This window comes from Salvia hispanica, chromosome 3 (assembly GCF_029641045.1).
Source record: "Salvia hispanica isolate PSC_SH4W2 chromosome 3, Shi_PSC_v1, whole genome shotgun sequence".
Taxonomy (NCBI): domain Eukaryota; kingdom Viridiplantae; phylum Streptophyta; class Magnoliopsida; order Lamiales; family Lamiaceae; genus Salvia; species Salvia hispanica.
Genome location: NC_142694.1, coordinates 6,642,053 through 6,666,235, shown reverse-complemented (window position 1 = coordinate 6,666,235; position 24,183 = coordinate 6,642,053). Strand labels below are relative to the sequence as shown.

Below are 24,183 nucleotides of genomic sequence, written 5' to 3'. Positions count from 1 at the left end.
ATTAAATTTCAAAATCCTATAGCCTGTATTCGATCTGTGCCATCATTTTAAACTTTGATCGCGTACGATTATAATCCTATATCTGTACTATATTAAAATATGAAATAGCAATTCCCAAAAAATTGAAAGAACCATGTGGTAGTGCGTTGTTCGACGATCGGTCGGCATCAAAATAAATAATAGACTACTATTCACTAATTCTATATTTAAGAGCATCATCATCAGCAAATTAATATTCACAAATTATTGTTACGTGCATACAACAATCATTCAATCAAAACACTACCTTTGCCGACATCAAAATCAATCAAATCTTCAACAAAAACAATCAAACACTCTTCACAGATTACTCATAACAAAAATAAAGCATGTATCCTCTAAAATATGGCAAAAAACAGACAACAGTTGAAAGCATTATTGTTCTTCAAAAATCTCAAAATGATAAAAACCACAATCGACACAAACAAACCAACAAATTTAGAAGAAGGGGGGGTTAGCTTAGATCATGATATATCAACCAAAAAAACACAACTTTCATTACAAATGAATCTCGTGCTACCTTTTTTTTCCTCCATAAATTTCATCACATATTCACAACTACTAAAGGCCATGGAGTGCAAAAAACACACTACACACAATCACGAAAAGATGATAAATATAGAATATGAGGCAATTATTTACAGAACATGTAAAATCAGTTTGAGATATCTAAGAAAGTGGGAGAGAGCAAAGAATGATTCCACACCAACAAATGAGCTCCAATCAACCCAATAGAATATGAATCACTAGACACCAACCACAAAAACAAAACATTAACCATTGATTTTTTTCACAAACTAATACTAGTAGACAAATTGTATGATCATTGTCTACATAGACCCACCCACTATGTGCCCAACCTGTCACCATTTCTGCGCTAGTAACATCATACACATAGCAAACGAAAACGACAAACACCAATTCATGAAACGACATCAACTTGAAAGTTCAAGAAACACACACCATTGATTGAAATTACTAAACTAGACATATGCAGACCGACAACATCGAATCCTCTGTATACAGGGGTAGTTTCGTAATTAACAAAATCAACACAAATAAATTCAAGAAGATGAAATCAGAAATGTGTATAGTGTATATATCTTCCTCATTCACTTTATTTTTCAAGAAACAGAGAGTAATAAACAGGATATGGTACAAATCGATCATGACAAGTAATGTAACGAGTCAATCATCAAAATAAACAAGTAATTAAAGAAAGAAAAAAGGGGCTATGATCAAACATAATAAAAAATGTGAAACTGTAGAGAAAAAAAAATCATGAAGTAATTGTAAAAAAGTGGAGGAGCAGTCACTGAAGGAATTACCGGCGGCCAAAAAACAATTTTGTGAAATCTTTTCTCCTTCTTCACACTGTCAATGTCCGTACAAATCGAATGGCGCCCAGAGCGAATCGAGCGGGCACGGCTGCTTCGAATCGAGCCGGAGCCACGGCTTGCCGCTGCCGCTCCAGTGGAGAAGGCTCACCGGACCAGCGTGGAGGTCACGGCAGCTGCCGCGCACATTATCGCCGCCGAGGCCGTGCTGATTCCACCGGTGCTCGATCGGCGCCACCTGTCCGGCGAAGACGAGCAGGAACGGCGGCAGCGAGCCGAGCTCGTAGATCCGGCTCGCGCTGGTCTTCTGGATCTCCATCCACCGCTCGATTCGGCGCGTGTAGCCGACCCGCCGCCATCTGGCCAGATCTATCACCATCACGCCGGTGTTGAAGTAGCACGGATTTCGGCCGGAGAATACGCCGGAGAAGGCTGGTCGCGACCAGAAATGCTCCGTGAAGTATTTGGTGAAGTTCGCGTGGCAGTACTCCGGCGCGCCGATCGTTTTCTTCCCCAGCTCCGTGCTCCAGAGCTTGGAGATGTCGTCGACGACGACGAGATCGGAATCGAGGTAGATGACGCGATTGACGCAGGCTTCTAGAAGATCGGCGAGGTAGTTTCGCGCGTAGTTGAGCGGTTGCTCGAGCGCTTGCCTCACGGAGCTAGAGATGAGATTCCGCACTCTCTCTGGATCAAAATAGTACACTTTGAACTTCAATTCCGGGAAAGTAGATCGGACTACCGATTCGAGAGACGTTTCCGAGACCAGGAAATGGAAGAAGACGCTCTCAGGGCACTTGGAATGCTGGAGGACCGAATGGACGGCGGCGATTGAGCCTCGGAGGTACTCCAAATCGAGCGTGATCGCCACGTGGACCAGCGATGGATCGCAGACGCTTGATTCCCCGAGTCTCGAGGCGCGGCAATCGCCGGCATTGCGGAAAACCGGCGCTCTGCGGAATGTGAATTTCTCGGCGGCAGACGTCGGCAGGCGGAGGTAGGATTTGGAATCGGAATCGCCGCCGTGAGAGGAGCGAATCGCCTCCGCCGGGTGGAAGGACTGCAGAGACGGGGAGAGGACGATCATGACCATCGCGGCGGAGAAGAACCCCGAGAATCGCATTATCCACAGCATTTTCGATTCCCGGCGGAGGTACCCGTGGCTCTTCCGCCGCGATTTGAATCCGAAGGCGTCCGATTCGGAGGCGAGCGAGGAGACGAGGAACGCTAGGGTTCCTCTGAGGTCCGCCAGAGTTGGAGAGACACTTAATTTGGGGGAAAATCGGATAGCATTCCAAATCCCAAGGGGAAATCAAATTTGTGCTTTGCTTTTTTGGTATGCCGTGAGAATAAAGCGAATTTCCTCAGAGAGAGAGAGAGAGAAACCAATCAAAATCAATTTAACGAAAAATGGAAGTTGATAGGAGGCGATGAAAAGGTCTCTCTCGATGTAGCACCGACGTGCGTTGCAGTCACCGAGTCACGCACAACAACACAGGCGCTGCTCTCTCTCTCTCCTTTTCCCTCTCTCTCTCTCTCCTCTGGATGGGGAAGATGATAAAAGGAAGGACTACAAAGCACAATTTTTTACAACGGGAGAGAGAGAGGGTGGATTGAGATTGAGACAGAGTTTTTGGGAGGGTTTTTTTTTTATTTTCGGCTGCCTCCATTCGTTTTCGCATTCTCCACCCTAAAATATGTGAATTTATTTTACCCTAAAATATGTGAAATTTATTTCAGGACTAATTATAATCTATCCAATTAAATCGAATTCACTCACTCCCGTAATGCATATCAAATCGGGATAATACACGATTGCATTTAGTGTAATTTTGAATGAAAATACATTGTTCGGGATAATTCACAATTGCATAATAGTGTAATTTTGAATGAAAATATAAAATTTGGGATACCACAATTGCATATAGTGTAATTTTGAATCAAAATATAAAATTTGGGATAATTCACAATTGCATATAGTATAATTTTTAGTGAAAATATAGTACGAGTAGAATTACAGTATATTAAAAATATAGGATCTTCCATTAATTATAATAAAAGTGAAATCAGAATTTTATAAAGAAATGAGATTCTACTGGCTAAGATTACCTCCAATCATACACTAAATCTCTTTTTCTTAAAGAAAATTTCTCCAATAATATTGTAAATCCAAACCAATTTTAGTGTTTTTCTATGGAAAAAAAACAAATATGAATGTACACATGTTGCAAAACTTTCGTGAGATATATTAAAAATTGTATAAATTTTGACCTTAGTGTAAATAATTGGATTATAATTATTTTTTTTGGCATGACACGTGTCCTTAAAGCATCTTCAATCATTTGCATTAAACTCAAGTATTAATTGATGTTGTGATATGGTGATTTTCTCATTAATTAATATATTTCATATTTTTTAATTTGTCAAAGCTCCATCTTTAACTTTTATAAAATAAATGAATAACCAAACTGTTATACTCTATTTTAATTGGAAATTTGGCAAGTCACTCAAAAATGAATTCTTATTACTACTAACATATTAGATGTGTCTAAAGTGGAATCGAATTATCGAGATTGGTTAAAGATTTTGTAGTCACAAACCCTATCTAAGACGTTATTACAAAATCATTAATAGATCTCGATAATGTGAATCCACTTTTTGAAATATTTCTCGAATGACACGGGTTTGCTAACCTTTTTCCACCATAGTGAATTGTGATATTGGTTCAGAGAGAAATGCATTTTTAAACATCCAAACTCTAGCTAAGCCGTTATTACAAAATCATTTATCGATCTCGGTAATGTGATTCCACTTTTGGAAGTGTCTCCTGCATCACACTGACTTGCTAACTTATAAATTTGAACATATTTTAATAGTTTGATTATACATTACAAAAAATTGAAGGTTGAGGTTCGATAAACTCATATATATAAATACTATTCCATCCGTTCCATAAGAATATACACTATTTTTGTTTTAGTCCGTCCCACAAGAATATGCACATTTTAATTTTGAAAACTTTCTCTTTATTAAGGTGAGACTTAATCTCTGTTAGCAATACTTTAATTATTTTTTTTCTCTCTATTTTTATTTTATCAATTGTTATGCATTAAAACTCATATCAACCAAAAATACATATTCTTGTCAGTTCAATAAAAATTATGTAACAAAATCTATTAACCCTTATTAGACCAAAATGTTCTTCATTCTTTATGAAATAAAACAAGTATTACGCCAAATTGATATCACAATTCACTTTAATTACTAAAAGTAAACGGGAAAAAATGATCAAATTGTTTTACTAACTACTAGTAGTATTATTCTAGGCGGTCCATCATTAAATATCATATTTTGATGATAAAAAGGTTTCAACCATTAAATATTTGGTCATATTATCGATAAATCGTTTCACTCAACTAATAAAAGTAATTAAACATAGCTACTTATATTTCAATGCACACTCTACATTTCTAACAATTTTTTAAAAGTCACGTCAAAACCAAATAGGATATTTTTACATACTGTACATTATAGATTCACCTACATTGCGTATTAATTTTAGAACGTATAATATAAATAAAACCTAATAAAATGTGACAATATAGAAAGGCCAGCTGTCGTTGTCCATTGACACAATGACAATTGCATCCCAACACGTCCGTATTATATAAAACAAACACACGTCCTTTCTGTACACATGGCCTCTCTCACATACATCATCATCTTCATTTTTTATACTACTAATTTAAATATATTTTTGGTATTCATTTGTTGGAAATTAAATTCGTTAAAAATGATAGTATGAAATTGTCTCAAATTAATTCAGTCATAAAATATTTGACAAGATTTATAAATCAAGATTAATTATCCTTTCCATTATTTAAAATCGAATACCCTCTTTAGTCCACAATTTTTAGAAGTGTATATGGCATTTACTTCACATTGCCGCTTTGTCAATATGGTGCAATATTTTTTATATCAATTTCAAATGTATAAATAGAGGCAAATGTTGTTTTATTCATTGGCTTCTTTTATGTTCAAAGAGATAAATATAAAATATAAATCGAAGTTTTAACTTTTAAAAATTTATGTACAATTATTGATTATGTTTAAGGCATTAAAATTCAAATAAAATGAAGTGTTCATGAAAAAATATTATTCCTCGTTTTAGATATGATACTTATTTTTCTACTTAGAGATTAAATCGAATTAGAAGGTTTGTTACTTGGATAATGTGTTGCGTAAACGGCAATTACTTTTAGCAAATTGACTTATATCAAATTAGTAAGTAATAATTTATTATCTTCAAACACATGCATATGTGACGAGAAATTTCACTTCAATGAAAAGCCATAATTAAAAACTATGTAAAAATAAATTATCAAATATACATAATCTGCAAGACTCTTATCCTTTAACCAATAAATAGACATTCGAGATATTTTGAGTATATAGTACTCCACTATTCTAAATATACAAATAAATATATTATGAGTATATAAAAATCCATATGATAGGGGTATAAACATAATTTTTTTTGCATATTCTCATTTTTCATGTACCGGTAACTAGGAGTATAATTTTGTGGTTGTTTTGATGTTTCATTTATAACCTAGCTAAGTGCAATGTCCTACATTTGAATATGTTATTACAAAACGAAAATTTATCTAGCTATAATTAAGAAGAAGCATTGACTTCAATTTTCGCATTTGTTATTCATGAAAAATAATTTCATCATTGCTTTGTTAGGAATTTGTTTCATTTCTACTAAATCCATATTAGAATATCATCCTACATCACGAATATTATTACGTTAAAAAGGAATATTCGACTTTCGTATTTCTCAAGCTAGTATTATTTATTTCTCTTTTAATCTTCACTTGTGTGAGAAGTAGGTAATTGATGGTAGTAGTTAACAAATTCATGAATATAATATTTTAATAATAAAGTTATACTTCGCTTAATCAAGGGAACCAACTTGTGATTATTATATAATCATAGTCCATTTTTTTCCTTGATGGGGTCTCTAGTTAAATCATCTCATTAAAGCATGCCCTTCACTCATTTTTTAATTTGAAGGAACTGATAAAAATATTTTTTTCAAGGGAAATATAAACATTTTTAACATAACACAAATATTTATAATTTGATTTGTCTGTATAAATGTATACTAGGAATTTGTTCGGCAAAAACTACAGTATGATTTTTTATATGGGCTGGGCCAGCATTCATAGCCCAAAACTTTACTGGACTTAAACCGCAGATCACAAGATACAGAAATCCGTTCAATTTCTTCTGATTCATTTTTATAACCAACTCTTTTTTCTTATGTTAAAGTACTGAATTATTATCTTTTCCATTATACAAAAAATATGGATAATTAAAGAAGAAACAGTCACTAAAACTTGATGCATATATCAAATCAAATTGTAGCATGAAACAAAGTAGCTAAACCGAACCATTTTAGGCACTATAAAGTAGTGCAACATCTAATTGTACATATTATTAAGTGTAACAACTAACTATATAGTAGTATTTATTACTCATATAGATTTCATCAAAACATTTAATAATCTAAGAGCGATTCTCAGCTTGCCTCGGCACTCCACCTTGTCCTTGTGTTGTCTGAGAAGTGGATCGAGAATCGAGACGCTCCTGGTCTTGTATTTTACGAGCGCCGGGAAAAAGGTCGACGATTTCAGAATCGGCGATTTTCCCGGACTCGAGGGGCGTGCCTCCGACGTAGGCAACTCTAAGAGATTCGTCCGGCGATACTTTGGCCTGAGCTGTGCCGTATTTAATGTCGTCCTTGCTCTGCGCCATCGCTCTCACTATGTGTTTTTCAATAAGTTTTTTGGAGATGGAACTAATATATACACTAGTTGATGGAATTTAATTTAAGTACTTCATATTGGTATTTTATCACTTAGTGTAACGGTCGATGTGTGACGTGGCAACGAGTTTCGTTGGTGGAGCGACACGTAAGATGAAATTGTGACACGTGGCTGAAAAAATGTGCGAGGTATATATGATGATGTTAGATGTATATTGGAAAAAAGGTTTGTGTAAATCCATTTTTTCATTTGATGGAAAACTAAATAAGCAGTGCTATACTTTAGTATATTAAATGGGGCCAAGATATTTTTCTGTTATATACATCTTCAAGACCTATGGAGGCCCAATCAGTAATACTGAGGCTACACTGGAGTATAATTAATTGATGAAATGTTCTATTATTTGTATGGATTTATGTATGGATTTATTTTTATCATAACTACACTACATGCCTACACATATTTTATGACAAGAAGCTTGAAGCGCAAAATATATATGCTGATCTAATTATATTGTTGTTGAGTTTTTTTGAATTTTCAATGTTCTAATTAGTATATACAGTAGTAGTAGTAATTATTTTGACTGATTTTGCTTTTACTTGTAAATACATTGGAGTACGATTTATACAAATTATATTTTCTCTGATTTCTTACGTAGATGTCTTTTAGCTCGAGTGAAATTGAAATTATAATTTTCTTAAATTATCAAAAAAATAATTATGCGAATTAGTATTGTATAAATGGCACATCAATTGGTGAAATATTAAAAAGTTGTCTTTTTTGTTAATTTTTTTTCCTACGCCGGCCCTAAAGTGAATTTGCTATCATTTTGAATAAGAAATACTAACGTGGGTAAGACACAATTTGACTTGATCTGATTATTTTTAAGGCTTCGCAGTTTTTTATTCTCCTAAATTATTTGGAGTTATTATCCCATTTGTCCTAAGTATTGATGCTTTTGCATACAATCCAAACGCAACAACGACTTTTAACGCCATAAAACAAGATATACAATAGAAGAATCGTCTCTTCATTTCAAAGGCATCTTCCCATTTTATAGTATGTTTTATAATCGTGTAATATTTACAAAAATAAGTAATAGTAGAATAATACTTTAAGCTTAGAGCTCCCATAAACTATGGGATTTAGTTGTCAATTTTATTAGATGATCACAATTATACATAGTCAAACATATTGAAGAAAGCATACAGTATAAAATAAAATCTTATTGGCTGCAAGGGAATTGAACAATTAGTATAATATACTAGTATAAAATTATTGGTTACAAAGGAATTGAACAATTATTATTTAAAATAGTAGTACTATTAATTAGTATGATGTGGTTGAGATTGATACATCAAACTGCCCTAACATTATTAAAGACATCAATCTGCAAAAATTAATCTGTTTTCATATATAAACAGTACCCCACAATATATTGCCCCTTAATGCATTACTTTATTTACATTTTCCATGGCTCGTCGCATTTTTCACCAATAATATATTCTTTAATTATTACTCATCTTTATCTTTGCAAATGGACATATTATGATTAGAGAATGGTACCAATTAAAAATAGTGTTAATAAGAGTTGAACTGTTGACCATAGGATTTAGACAAGTAGTCAGAAGTACTTGTCCTAACCAAATTACCTAAGTATTCGGTGGCATTAAGCACGATTAATTTGATGTTGACACTTCCTACCTACACTAATTTTTAATCTTCATGATACTTAATTATCATCTTCTAATGACTAAACGCATTAATATTTTAATTCCTTTCCAACATCTATCAATCAACAAGTCGTTTACGCATTTTATTTTTGCTAAATGTTAAGTCATTGTCCATGTCATTGCTTCATACACTATCGTAAACATAATTGTTAACAATATAGAAAAGATAGGCATTAATTTGTAATTTTGAATACAATTCGGATTAAGGTATGAGAACAATTTAAACATTATGAAAGGTTCACTCATTCTGCATATAATATCTCGTTTTGACTTGGTGTAGATACTTAAAAATGTGAAAGAAAATAATACTCTATGTCTATGTGTTCATGAAATCAAAATAAATAGATAAACTGACCAGCAAGACCTTATTCTATTACGAGCTCTTTCTAGTTGCAAGATTATATCTCAAAATTAAATATGTATTGTTTAGTTCATTAAATCGAATCTCACAATTATAGATGGACAATTATATGATAATGAGTTATAGTCATCTCTCCAAGAAAAATAATTTTACGACTTAATCTTAAATAGATAATTATATGATAATAAATCATATCAACCAAACATTACCAAATGAAACTGATGTCTCCGAATTTGATGTTGATTTGGCTAGACATCCATTCATAGTCATTGAAGTATGCAATTGCTCACCTAAAAGAGCACACAACCAACTTTTGACAACATTAAATTAGCTTTTCCCTATCCATTCATATGAAAAATGGAAATAGAGGAACCAAGAAGAAACCAATATAGGAGTGGTTGATTTCCCGGCAGATTGCGAATAGCAATTACTGATATAGTACATATTTTTGTAACACAAGATAACATATAGCTAAATTATGGAATCCTTGAAATATTTCGTGTTGGAACATTTAATATGGTTCAAACTTTATAAATAATTTGGATTGACTAAACAAATCAGATAATCGTTTTAGTTTGATGTCTGAGTGACATATACTAATGATTTGGATTGACTAACATTATAGGAGAATCATTTTAATTTAGAGTGAACGGCATAAAAGGTCTCTAACTTTTCGACTTGTTGCACCGTTGACCCATAACAAAATAAAATTCCACTATAGGAGTCTAATAAAAACTAAAATTACAAACCAGGTATTTTCGGACAAAAACACCCCTAAGCCCTTGAAGGGCATTTTCGCCCATTTGTGGTCGCCGTCTCTGCATGTCTCACTGCAACATGCAGTGATGCTGACAGCCCCAATGATGTGATGGAAATGTCAAATCTCTCATCTCTCTCACTTGAATTTATGCGCCGTTTGGCTTCTCACACGCAGAATAGTGTGTGTTGTTTGTTGTACCTGAAATGAAATTTTATATAGAATAGATTGGAGGGAAATATATTAGATAGGAGGGTTATTAAATCACTTATTTTCACTTCCCTCCAATTCACTTTCACTTTTAGTCCTTCCTCTAATTCACTCTCATTTCCCTCCAATCTCTCTCTCTCAGACGCCATTCATCAATGCCGCCTAAACGAAAAGGAACTGCTACCGGTGGAGCGTCCTCGTTCCGTAGTTCGTCGCGGCGGAAAAAGCCTCCGGCACCGCCGCCCTCGTCGTCGCGGCGGAAAAAGCATCCGTGCCCGCCGCCGTCTTCGTCTCCGTCTCCGTCTCCGACTCCATCTCCGTCTCCGCCACCGTCTCCTAGACGCGGTCGCGGTCGTCCGGAGGTAATCGACGTAGACCCAGAAACTTGGGACATCCGCAATCCTGCGTTGGATATCTTTTACCCGGAAGAAGAATACAGTAAGTTCAATTTTATATTTCACAAATCGGTCACATACCAAATTTGTGATTTAATTTAGGGTTTCGAAAATTGTTAGTTTTGGGAATTTGTTTTGATTACCTTGTGTTCTTCGCTGATTAGGTTTTAGGGCCTAATGTGACATTTGTTGGATTAATTTTGGTATTTTTTTCTTTTTTTCTAATAACAGGGGAGCATCCTGGGAGGTTTTCCGTTGCCTTTCATCACAGTGGTTCACTCTTCGAAATCAATGGACAAAAGAAGTATGTTGGGGGTCACTTGACATTCTTTGACTATTGTAATATTAATCAGTTCGAGCTATTAGATCTCTCCATTATGGTGTTAAGGTTGAAGTATGATAGGAAAACCGTCTGCGAGTTCTTTTACGTTCATCCAAGGTATAGTGGTGATTGTATGGGCGTTGACATACACGGTGAGCTGATGCCCATGATTGACGACCCACATCGGGACGCTTTTCTCGAGGTTGCGGCTACTAGCACAAGGCTAGTTCACATTTACGTCGTCGAGATGACGGCGGCGGCAGCCTTACTTAAGAAGCGGAGGGAAGAAGCAGGGGAGTTTCTAAAGTTTGTCCAAGATAGGAAAAAATCCAAAGTTGTGCTTGAGGAGATTGACGAGCCTGAAACAATTATTGTGCCCAAACCCAAACCAACAAAGAAGAGAGAACAGGCGGCTGAGTTTAAGAAAACAGTGTCACCATTGTTGATGATTGAGTGGTACCCTAGGGATGTTGAGTTTGAAGAGTTTTTGACCAAAAGTTTAGAAAAATCCACATGCATTTATAAGGTGATCAAGCAAATAAATGTATAAGCACAAGAGAAGTCAAAATAACCACATGAGCCAAGGCATAGAAAACGGAAATCAATTAAACATAAGAATCATTGTATCTCCCCCGTAGAACTCTACGAAGGATTTAGCTACTCATGTTCAACACAAAAATCAAAGAAATATTCAAAGAAATATTCAAAAACATTGTTTGAACAAGAATAAAACTAATGGTAGAAACTCCTAGAATTGGATTGGGCGGATTGGAAGCCTCGTCTTCAATCTTGCGATGAATACTCGTCCTCTACTCGTTCTTCTCTTCTTTCTAGGTGAAAAAGTGGTATTTTTGGCCGCGTGTAGAATGATGATGGAGGCGTCCCATGCATGGTATTTATAAGTAGGGCTCGAATTTCCTTGTTTGGCATTGTCGGCCGAACCTGGCGGGTCGCCAGGTTCTATGTGGCGCGAAGCTGGCGAGACGCCAGCTGCTCTACGCAATTCTGGGCGAAGGACCTGGCGAGTCGCTAGGTTGGTAATGAAGCGAAGCTGGCGAGTCGCCAGCTACGTACGGCGATTTCGTCCTTTTTCACCCTGGATGCCTCCTTTCGCCATTTAAGCTCATTTTCGACCCTTTTTCGACACATTCTTCACAAAATGGTCAAAATACCAAAATATAGAGAAGTAGCTATAAACCATGTCTGAAAATACACAATATACGATCAATATCAAGTAAAACTACCCTCTAAAAGCATGTAAATTCCAAGTGAATCAACTCCCCCAAACTTAAACAATTGCTAGTCCTCGAGCAATGAAGAAAATGAACTAGAAGAAACTTGGATTCAAAAGAGTTTTAGACATCATCATCGTCTCAAATAATACGGAATAAAAGAACATATCACAATACAAATTCCCTCAAGTTAAGACGTCGAATGCACTTTTACTACTAACTCGTATATCACATTGGATTCATGCTTCACTTGGTAAGTATATGTGTTTATATTCACCTCACTCAAAGTGTATAGGATATCAAGTAACACTCAAATCAATCAAAAATGCATGGTTTACCATAGGCTTGCTCAGTGTCCTCTCCTCTACTTCGTGTGACAATAAATTTAGAGTCCGAAAGGTCTTTTATTTAGGTTATAAGATAGGCTTTTTGGTAAGGTGGGGTAATATTTGGCTAAAGTGACTGAAATTCCCAAAAAGATATGAAATCCCAAGACATTACACAATCCACATTCAACTTCAACCATTCACCTAAACATTTCTCAACAAAAACTAGACTTTGTCTAATTTCTTCCCAACTTCCAAATACCTTAAATTATTCTCTATACACTATTTTTTCTTTTTATTTTTTTCTCTTTTTTTTATTATTTTTTTAAGTACAACCAATTTCCAACTTGATAACTAAACACGACCAATTCTTTCAACAACTAAACTCTCCAAATTCTTCTTTTCATAACTTAACAAGTCTAGTCTAGATTCTCATCCCATTTGATTAGCTTAACAAAAGAAAAGGCAATAGGCTCAAACTTGGCTATCAAGGGTATTATATAATAAGGTTAGTGTTTAGGTAAAAATGAGGCTAACAACGATGATCTAACATCTTCCCCTATCTTTAAGGTCACTATGTAGACTTGAGAAGACAAGGAGCAAGTTCTAGAAACACATGCACAAATGATGATGAATCACACATGAAAGAATAAAAAGCTCAAGTCTCACCGGGCAAATAGCATGAATCAAGGCAAACAAGCAATTCGTTACTTATGCATCCTATTACTCAAACTCTCAATTCAATGGTCAAGTAATAGCTCAAAATGGATGGTTCTTTTATCATAGACGACTAGTCTTCACCCAAATTACTACCAAATTTTCCAATCAATTTTTTTCAATCAATCCCAACCAATCAAAGCAAAATTCATAGAGTTCTAACAAATTAATTCTATCCTAAAACAAAATAAAGCAACATATGAACAACTAAAACAAAAATAAAGCTAAAAACAAGATGCGTACCTCGTAAGTGTCACTATCCACCATATCACCCCCCAAACTTATTCAAAGCTGTGCAAAGAATGAGTTTGAAAAGTTGGTGGAGAAGTTAAACTTACATTGCACTACTGTGGCGGTGGATGCGGCGGGTAGTTAGAGAAAAAGTTGGTGTTCCATTGGTTCATCATGGCAGTCAACTGATCTAACTGCTCTCTGCTCTCTCGTTGCTCCCTTTGCACTTCCTCCAAAACTCGTGCAGCGTGCATATCCCGATCATACATCGCATTCCATTGGTTAGTTTGGAATTGCTGCCACTGGTCATGGTTCTGCTGATGCTGATCCCACGTTTGGTTCCACTCTCCATGCCACTGTTGATGCTGCACCCACTGAGATTGCTGTTGGTCCCATCGCTCATCCACTCGATTAGACAAGTCGGTGTAGGAGTTCTGTAGGTGCTCCAACTGGTGAGTGACAGACTCTTGAAACTCTGTATCTCGGGCATTTTGGTTTCTTCTTCTGCTTCGATTCCTTTGTTGGTACCTATGAGAGGTTCTCAAAGGTTCGACCATCTCAACTCCTTCCTCCTCCTCATCCTCATGAATCGCCATACGTTGGCTCGAACCAGCTTCAACTCCCGGGTCTAGAAAGGGGCCTGCAAGTGGATACTGTCTCATCTTCCAAGGTAAGCATGCAGTATAGGCCGCCATCACTCGGTGGTGTGCGGATGTATCCATCTTCCAATTGGCCTGGACGCTCTATCCATCAACATGTGTCAAATCTGGGCTAGGCAAAGGAAAATGATCACCTCGTGAACCGCCCTGATAGAGATAAGCGTAACAGTTCTGATCCCTCTTGATTACATCCATTTGGTGGAGGACATCATAAGTCAAGTACATCTCTCCTGGAATTTTATGGTCCGGGTTGAGCTCGATGTTGAAGAAACTGCAGATAGCAGTTACGTGTCCCCCACAGCAGATCGTCCCCGTGCTATTCCTAGCAACTCTTTCCCAATACAAAGGCACATACTGATTAAGATGGATGAGCTTTCCACGAAGAAGGCTGTATAGAAGAAAAATCTCGGTACTATTAATGCTTCCACTATCGGAGCGGGCAAAGATCGAATTCGAGATCCCTCTATGGCAAAGTCGAAGCACCGGATTTCAGATGGCACTCGCCTTCGAGGTGCCGGCTGTATAGTGCTCTTCTAAAGTGATCAACTTCCAAAAAGAGTCATGGTTGAAGTCCTCTTGATCTCCATTCATGGCAGTGTTAAACACAACATCAAAATCAGCCAAGGTAAGAACTCGGTCTTGATTGTCTAACCGAAATTCTATTCTGTCTATTAACTCGTGCCTGCCAACAGCCCTCTTGATGACCCTGAGGGAGCTCAAAAACTCTAGTATGAATCGGCGGAAAGAAGGGTAAGCTCTAAATAGGAACTCATGGATTCCTTGTTCTGGTTCACCCACTAAGCTCATCTTGACTATGTCATCCCCTATTCCTAGATAGTTGAGCATATTCTCCTTCAAATATCGAGTAGGCACAGTTGGCCTACGGGATAGTCTATCCCATGATTGCTTCTGCTCTTGGCTGAGCCCGCGAACACCATACCTGCTCGGTGGCTCGGCTTTTCCTGTAGACGACATAGTTCCTACAAAAAGAACGTGTGAGTTTACCAAACAATAAAATGAGGGGGTGAGTTCTCTCGAACTCCCCCAAACTTTCATCTACTTCATGATTCACGTTAAATGTTAAAAGAAACATCATGAAGTAGGCATAAAATAAGCTCACATAGGAAGATAAATTCAATTCCTATAAACTAGGAAGATAGACTCGATCCCTAAAACATCAATTATCTAACAAATGAGGGAGATAGACTCAATCCCTACAACAATCAACTACAAATTATCTCCCATTATGAAACAAGTCATTCAAAATCAAACCAAACCTTCATGAACCAATTATACCTCCTAACACAATTATTCAACACAAATCAACATTCAAATCCCACAATCATCAAGAATAAACATGAAATTTCCACCAAGGCCAACTTTAAAAGCATCAAAATCTTAGTAATCAACAAGAACACTACAATAAAACTCAATTCAAAAGGAATTCACCAATGCATCAAAGAATTTCATCATAAAACAAGTTCTAGCATAGCAAAGACTCAACTTCAATAAAAACCCATCAACAATTATGGAGATTAGAGTGAAAGAACATACCTTTTGAGCTTAATTATCACAAATTCGAGCAAAAGAGAGAATTCCCTTATCTTCTTCAATAAACATTCAAAATCAACAAATTAATGGGTGAATCCCTTCTAATAGGCAAGAATAGTGAATGGGTGGAAGAAATTTGAGTATAATTGGTGAAATATTGTGGAAGAATGAGAGGAATTTGGTTGGGAGGAACTAGGGTTCAAAATTGGGGAAGAAGAAGTAAAGAGAAAAAAATTCGAAAATTACCTTTCTAAGTTACTGCACGTACCTGGCGGGTCGCCAGGTTGGTGTATTAACGAAGCTGGCGAGTCGCCAGCTAGCTACGGGGTTTTTGAACGACATACCTGGCGAGTCGCCAGGTTGGTGTAATGACGAAGTTGGCGAGTCACCAACACCTGCAGATAGATACGACACGCCTGGCGAGTCGCTAGGTTCGTATTATTGCGAACTTGGCGACCCGCCAGCAAGCTACGGGATTTTTGATTTTTTTTTTATATATTTTTAACCTTAAATTCGAAAATCTAGCTAACTCACTAATATAAACTAAACTAAAAGACTTACGAAAATTAAAGAAAAATTACCTACTAGGGGTTACCTCCCCTTAAGTGCCTTTGTTTTACGTCGTTAGCTCGACGTCTTGAAGCTTTTCCTTAGGCCAATTTGAGCACGAACACTTCCCTCGCCTGATCTGGGCTGTAGAATCTCTTGACATATTGTCCATTGACCTTGAATATTCTTCCATCATCTGCTAATAACTCCAATGTTCCATTTGGCATCACCCCTTTAATAAGATATGGCCCCGACCATTTGGACTTTAATTTTCCGGCGAATAACTTGAGCTTGGCATCGAAAAGCAACACCGCTTCACCCGGAGCAAACTCTCTCTTTTCAATCATCCTATCATTATACGCCTTCATACGTTCCTTGAGAATAGAAGAATTTTCAAATGCCTCGTGCCTAAACTCATCAAGCATATTCAATTGAAGCATTCTTTCCTTGCCTGCCTTTGCAAAATCTAAGTTCAACTTCTTCACTGCCCAATGCGAGCGATGTTCCATTTCCACTGGAAGGTGACAAGATTTACCGAACACCAATTGATTGTTGGGGTTTGTATACTAAAAGATGCTTCGAGCGTACATGCCTTTGTACAGTCAGCTTGTGCATGTATACGAGAAACACCACGTCCACTTGTTTACCTAATTATGAGAATAAATAATATAATATAATGGTTTATTATTGAAATATGATAAACAAGTCTAAGGCCTTTTACTAAGAAGGTCAAGTAGGGAAATTCGATGAATCTCCTCATGAGTTTTCCCAGTAGGGGACTTGGCCAGATCTAGTAAGAAGAAAAACGTATTCACAACCTAGATAGGCTTTGGCTACCTATTGGAACGGTTGCGGTGTTTGTGATAATTCTCTCTTACCTAAGACGAGATTAGTAACACCGGTGTGGTAAAGCACTGAAAGGATCTAATCCGAAATGTATTCTTTATTGCTATCTACCGTAAGAATATATTTCAGAAAATTTTGTATTTTCTAGTCTATGGAATTAATATCAATATTGTTTATTCAGTCAGACGCCACTTTGACTTATCAATATGTGAGAGTTTGTACGTAACTCAAGTTCATGATACCTTGGGTGGTAGTAATTGAATAACATGAAGGTATTGGAATATTATTTCATAGAATTCGCGTGCCCAGTGTGGTATGATTAAATCCCTAAAGGGTGATCCCCAAGAGGTGTTTGAAAAAGGAATTTATTATTCAGAAAACTGCGCAGTTGGAATTTATTCCACGAATAATAAATAAAGTTTCAAACTAGAAAAACTCTTTGGAGAATTAATTTAAATCTAGTCATATAGCAGACAAAAGAATTAAATTGATGGATCAAGATAATCTTAAACGCGGGAAATATTATAAAATAAAATGGACCCAAGTTATTTGTAATTTGGTGATTTAAGTGGGAGTGCAATATTATTCTTTAGTGGAACAAAATAATATTCCATTGATAATATATTAAATCATGGGCCATGTGATTTAATTAGTTAATTATCTAATGGGTGAGCCCAACACTTAAGTCATTCCATGGATCCCCTTACTTGCCCATTAGGTCTTTTATAAATAGTGAAGAGTATGGGAAACCCTAGCACACAATTCAAGACAACACAAACCCTAACCCTAAGGGAGCAAATCGGTGCCTCCTCTTCCTCTCTCACTTGTCTCGATTTTCGTGCCTAGCACGTGGGAGAATTAGGGTTTTGATCTTCGTTCTTGTTCTATCCTAATTCATAGGATTAGATCGAGACGATCTCGTGTTTGTATTGGGTTTCTCCTAGATCTCTTCAAAGCTATTTGTTGATAATCCAAGATCCGCCCACACGGATGGATGATCAAGGACAAGGGAATAGTATGGAAGATTCGTGGTCGATAAACCAAGGATCGCAAGGAGGTGCAGCTAGCAACGTCAATCCGATGATGGATCAAGAGGTAACAATCGCATCTACATCGAATATGCATGATTATGTGTTTATTTGATGTGTAATCTATAGATCTATGTTAATTGCATGAAATTGGAATCAAATGCATAATCACCTAAATAGATCCGTTCTAGGACCTGTTTGATTTCCGTGTCTTCCGCTGCGGTAGTGCCAACATTGATATGGTGACATCCCAATCGGAGTCTTGTATGCCGTCCTATAAGCCCAAAGTGCATCATCGAGCTTGAGTGACCAATCCTTTCTATTAGAGCCCACTGTCTTTTGTAGAATTTGCTTGATCTCTCTGTTAGCCAACTCGGTTTGGCCATTGGCTTGAGGATGGTATGGTGTCGTCACCCTATGCTTCACTCCATATTTTGCAAGCACGCTTTCCAACCATCGATTGTTGAAGTGGGAACCTCCATCACTAATAAGAGCTCGTGGAGTGCCAAATCTTGTAAATATATTCTTTTGCACAAATTTAATGACTACCTTGGAATCATTGGTGTGGGAAGGAATGGCTTCTACCCATCTTGACACGTAATCCACCGCCAAAAGAATGTATTGATGACCGCATGATGATGGAAAGGGCCCATGAAGTCGATCCCCCAAACATCAAATAATTCAACCTCTATAATCGGGGTCATTGGCATCTCCTTCTTCTTTAACACACCCCCGGTTCTTTGGCACTCATTGCATTGAACCACGAACTTTTGGCAATCACCATAGATACTTGGCCAATAAAGACCGCTTTGAAGCACCTTTATTGCTGTTCGATTGGCTCCAAAATGTCCCCCAGATGGGGACGGGTGGCATTGTCTAATCACTGCTTCCCATTCTTCATTAGGCACACATCTTCTTATCACCATATCTGCACATCTTCTATAGAGGAACGACTCATCCCAAAAGTAGAACTTGATATCATGGAAGAACTTCGTCTTTTGATAGGTCGATAAGTTGGTTGGGATTATTTTGACCACCAAGAAATTTACAAAGTGAGCATACCATGGATGATTATCTTGAGCAAGGAACAAATGTTCATCGGGGAATACTTCATTGAGTCCAAATTTTCTCCTTCAACTGCTTTCTCTAATCTTGATAGGTGGTCAGCGACAACATTCTCACAACCTTTTCTATCTCGAATCTCTACATCAAACTCTTGCAGCAGAAGTATCCATCGAATCAACCTTGGCTTGGCATCTACATTAGCAAAAAGATGTCGAATTGCTGCATGATCAGTGTATACTATCGTCTTGGCCCCAATTAAGTAGGCACAAAATTTGTCGAATGAGTACACAACCACCAACATCTCCTTCTCTGTGGTAGTGTAATTTGCCTACGCGGAGTCCAAAGTGCGGCTTGCATAGTATATCACTCTAAAAAGGCTGTCTCTCTTCTGCCCAAGGGCGGACCCAACTGCTATATCACTTGCATCACACATTATCTCAAATGGTTGAGTCCAATCCGGCGTGATTAACACTGGAGCACTAACTAACGCCCTCTTCAATTTTTCAAACGCCTGCAAACAATTAGAAGAAAATTCAAAAGCAACATCTTTTTCTAATAAATGACATAAAGGCTTAGCTATCTTAGAGAAATCTTTGATAAACCGCCTATAAAATCCGGCATGTCCTAGAAAGCTCCTAACTCCCTTCTCCGTAGTGGGTGGTGGGAGCTGCTCAATTGCCAATATCTTTGCTCTATCAACTTCGAGCCCTGCAGCAGAAATCTTGTGGCCTAACACTATTCCATCTCTAACCATAAAGTGACATTTTTCCCAATTTAAAACAAGGTTAGTTTCTTCACAACGCTGCAACACACTTGTTAGATTTTCGAGACAATGATCAAAAGAAGTACCATATACCGAAAAATCATCCATAAACACTTCCATTATTTTCTCAATCATGTCATGGAAAATTGCCATCATGCATCTCTGAAAAGTAGCTGGAGCATTACATAAACCAAATGACATTCTCCTAAAAGCATAAACTCCATATGGATATACAAATGCAGACTTATGTTGATCTCCGGGTGCAATTAAAATTTGATTATAACCCGAATACCCATCAAGGAAACAATAATATTCATGTCCTGCCAATCTATCTAACATTTGATCAATAAAAGGAAGTGGGAAGTGATCTTTCCTAGTGGCTGCATTCAAAGCACGGTAATCAATACAAACTCTCCACCCAGACACAACTCTAGTGGCTATCAACTCATCGTTCTTTCCTTGCACAACTGTCATACCACCCTTCTTAGCTACAACTTGAGTTGGACTAACCCATTCACTGTCAGATATAGCATAAACAATTCCTGCATCTAACCACTTTATGACCTCTTTCCTTACTACATCTTGCATAATTGGATTAAGTCTTCTTTGATTTTGAACCTTAGGTTTATACCCTTCTTCTAACAAGATTTTATGCATGCACAAAGTCGGGCTAATCCCTTTAATGTCAGAAATAGACCATCCAATAGCACTTCTATGTTTCCTAAGGACTCTCAACAACTTATCAAGCTCAAACACAGATAGGGAAGAAGATACAATTACCGGATATGTTTCATTTTCTCCAAGGAATGCATACTTCAAATGAGTTGGCAATGGTTTTAGCTCAACCTTGGTCCCCTTTCCTTTCTCCTTTTCTTTCTCTTCATCCTCGTTCCTTAATGGAAGGAATTTTTGTTGACGACGAGGGATCTCTTCGGAGGAGTCAAGTGCACCTACAAAATCAAGTAATTCAGAGTTAGCATCCGTTATTTCATCAATATTAGAGGAATAAAGAGACTGAAACAGGCATCGCTCAAGTTGATCATGTGAAGAGTTGATCTCGGCCACTCCTTCAACACAATCTTCCACCACTTGCACATTGTTGCAATGCTCTATCATCTCCACTTCTTCATCATCATGTACTTTCATGGCCTTGTAGATGGAAAAAGTAATGCTTTCATTGTCAAGGCGAAGTGTAAGCTCTCCCTTTGCCACATCTATCATTGCCTTCCCTGTAGAAAGGAAAGGTCTTCCCAAAATCAATGGGATCTTTTGGTCCTCCTCCATATCTGACACAACAAAGTCCACCGGATAGATAAAGTTATTTACTTTCACTAGAATATCTTCTACAAGGCCTTTAGGATATGTGACTGTCCTGTCTGCCATTTGGAGCGTGATAGTAGTAGGCTTCAATGTTCCAATCTTAAGCTTTCTGAAGAATGATAGGGGCATAAGATTAATGCTTGCCCCTAAATCACATAATGCTCTCCCCACTTGATTGTCCCCCACTATGCAAGAAATAGTGAAGCTACCGGGATCCTTAAGTTTGGCTGACAGTTTCTTCTGAATTATCGCGCTGCAGCTCTCGGTCAAGTTGACAGTTTCATATTCTCCCCACCTTCTTTTCTTGGAGATAACATCCTTAAAAAATTTAGCATAGTTTGGCATCTCTTGCAAAGCTTCCACCAATGGTATATTGATTTGCACCTTCCTAAAAATATCAAGAAATTTGGAGAATTGCTCATCCATCTTCTTCTTCTTCTTCATCTCAAAGGGGAAGGGCACCTTCACTGTCGTAGGAATAGGCGGGGGGGGGGGGGGGGGGGGGGGCTTCTTTTCTGGCACTGACTCTTTCTCTGCTTGACTATTGGCCTTGTTCTTCCCCTTGGAATTCTCTTCCGCACTGACATCATCCACTGGAGTATTCTTCTTACCCTCTACGGGCATGGAAGGTCCTTCATAGCTTTTAGCGCTCCTCATGGTGATGGCCTTGCAGTCCTTGGGATTATTTATGGTCTGTGCTGGGAATTGGCCTGGCTGATGTTGAACACCTACGGCTTGAGAAATTTGAATGATCTGAGTGTCAATGCTCTTCATATGCACGTTCAAGCTTTGCACGTCGTTTTCAACCTTCCCCATCCTTTGACTAGTGCTCTCCATGTACTTGTCGGCTTTCTCCATGTACTTGGCAGTCTGATTCATGAATGCTGCCAAGATATCTTCAGTAGTAGACTTTTTCTGTTGTTCGATCATCCCATTAGATACTGTAAATCCTGGCGGTGGTTGCAGAGCATTGTTGGGATTCCCATATGATAGATTAGGATACACCTTGTTACCAAATTGATTATAGTTACCACCTCCTTGGTTGGAGCGATAGTTGTTGAAGTTTCTGTTGTTTCCTCCTTGGTGCACATAGTTTACTTCTTCAACTCCTCCCTGCAGTTCTGGTCCAGACTGTCTCATCTCCATTATCCCCAGTTGAGTGGTCAACAGATCTAGCTGCTTCGACATTTTGTCTATTCTATCGTCTTCTGTAACAGATGCCACCCTGTATGACTTATTTATTTCATTATTCCATCCTTCATCAGTGGAGGCTACTCGCTCAATTACTTGCATGGCATCATTCTCTCCTAATTGAAGGATTGCTCCTCCTGCGCTCCAATTCAGTTCACGCATTGCGTCTGAAGTACACCCTCTGTAAAAAGTTATGACTTGATGTCCCGGACTTAAACCATGCTTGGGGCATCTCTTCAACAGTGTCTTAAATCTGGCCCATGCTTCTTGAATTGTCTCATGAGGCTTCATCTGGAACTGAATTATCTCAGCTTGCCTTTTTAGAACTTCGCTGGGTGGGAAGTACTTCTCCAAAAATAATTCTACCATGGCATTCCACGTTCTAACTGATCCTGGTCCCATGTTATCGTACCAATCTCTAGCATCATCTCTCAAGGAAAATGAGAATAGCCTTAATCTGATTTGTTCACCTCTCACCCCATTAAGCTTCACCGTGTTACATATCTGAATAAACTTGGTGAGATGCTTGTTGGGATCTTCATTGGCCTTCCCCCCAAAAGCATTAGCCTCAGCCATATTAAGCAATCCTGGCTTGAGCTCAAAATGATTGGCATCGATTCCATCATTGCCAATTGGCGGGTTCTCCACTTCTCTGTAAGCGTACATGTTTTGCACTGGCAATACAACTTGTTGTTCATCTTTTTCCTTTAACTGTCTCACCAGATCTGCAATATCTAGCTGGAGTTGTTGGACTACCGGATCTGGATGTGGTGCATTGTTCTCTCCATTGTCCGCCATTGTTATTGCAACTGGAATAGGCGGTTCTCTGTTAAGGGGCGAAAGTGGTCGCCTTTGGTTGAGTCTTCTCTGAGCGTTCCTCCTTCTGTTGGATGCTTCGATCTCAGGGTCGAATAACTCTAATGGTTGCCCCTTAGAGCGAGTGAGCATACAACCTGAAAAGAAAAACACAAAAGTGAGAATAACTCAAAAAGAAAAGAAAAATAAAGCAAGTAAAATCTAGATTAGTAATCTTAATTTTTATCACGATATTAGGCTAAAGTAACACAAAATTGTCCCGGCAACGGCGCCAAAAACTTGACTCAACTTATTTTTAACACAAGTATACCCGCAAGAGTACGGGGCTAATGTAGCAAATAGTAAGCAAGAGTATCGTATCCACAGAGATAATCAGTGTCAACCTAATTACCACGAACCAACCTTAACTACTATCTAGATGAATCGGAGAGTTTTGAGTTTTCTAAATCTATTTAAAAGAAAGGTAAAAGCAAATAAAAACAACTAGAGAATTAAAAGCAAATAAGAAAATAGATTTAGATCAAAGATGAGAAGGGTAGAATCCTACGGGATCGATAACAACTATCCTATGCTCAACTAATTTCCAAACTATGCCAACAAAGGGTTTCAAGGGTTATTAAGCTATCACTAAGGTAAAACTATATCTTTTCTCAAAGCATATAATTTGTAGATTGTTACCTAGAACTGAAATGTCCTTCCTAGAACTAAGGTAACAACTCCTAAAAGCTCCTAATATACGTAGCTTCATTCAAAGGCTCAAATCTGTCGATTATATTGGCAAAGACGTCAACTTCTCTTCTTTCAAATTAAACTATTCACTTCCCAGGTATTGTAGTAAAATCCACATGCATTTATAAGGTGATCAAGCAAATAAATGTATAAGCACAAGATAAGTCAAAAT

General features: G+C 37.6%; 1 protein-coding gene and 1 pseudogene across 1 annotated transcript; both read right to left on the bottom strand.

Annotated features, from left to right (window-relative positions):
* Window positions 1-1,112: 1,112 nt before the first annotated feature.
* Window positions 1,113-3,051, bottom strand: LOC125213866 (putative galacturonosyltransferase-like 7 pseudogene; annotated as a pseudogene).
* Window positions 3,052-16,354: 13,303 nt separating this feature from the next.
* LOC125209127 (uncharacterized) lies at window positions 16,355-23,264 on the bottom strand. The gene is made up of 4 exons (XM_089066347.1): window positions 22,071-23,264; window positions 21,021-22,028; window positions 20,736-20,831; window positions 16,355-16,708 (listed from the first exon to the last, which is right to left on the bottom strand). The coding sequence occupies exons 1-4, from the start codon at window positions 23,262-23,264 to the stop codon at window positions 16,355-16,357; spliced, it is 2,652 nt and encodes an 883-aa protein (XP_088922473.1).
* Between the last annotated feature and the right edge of the window lie 919 nt (window positions 23,265-24,183).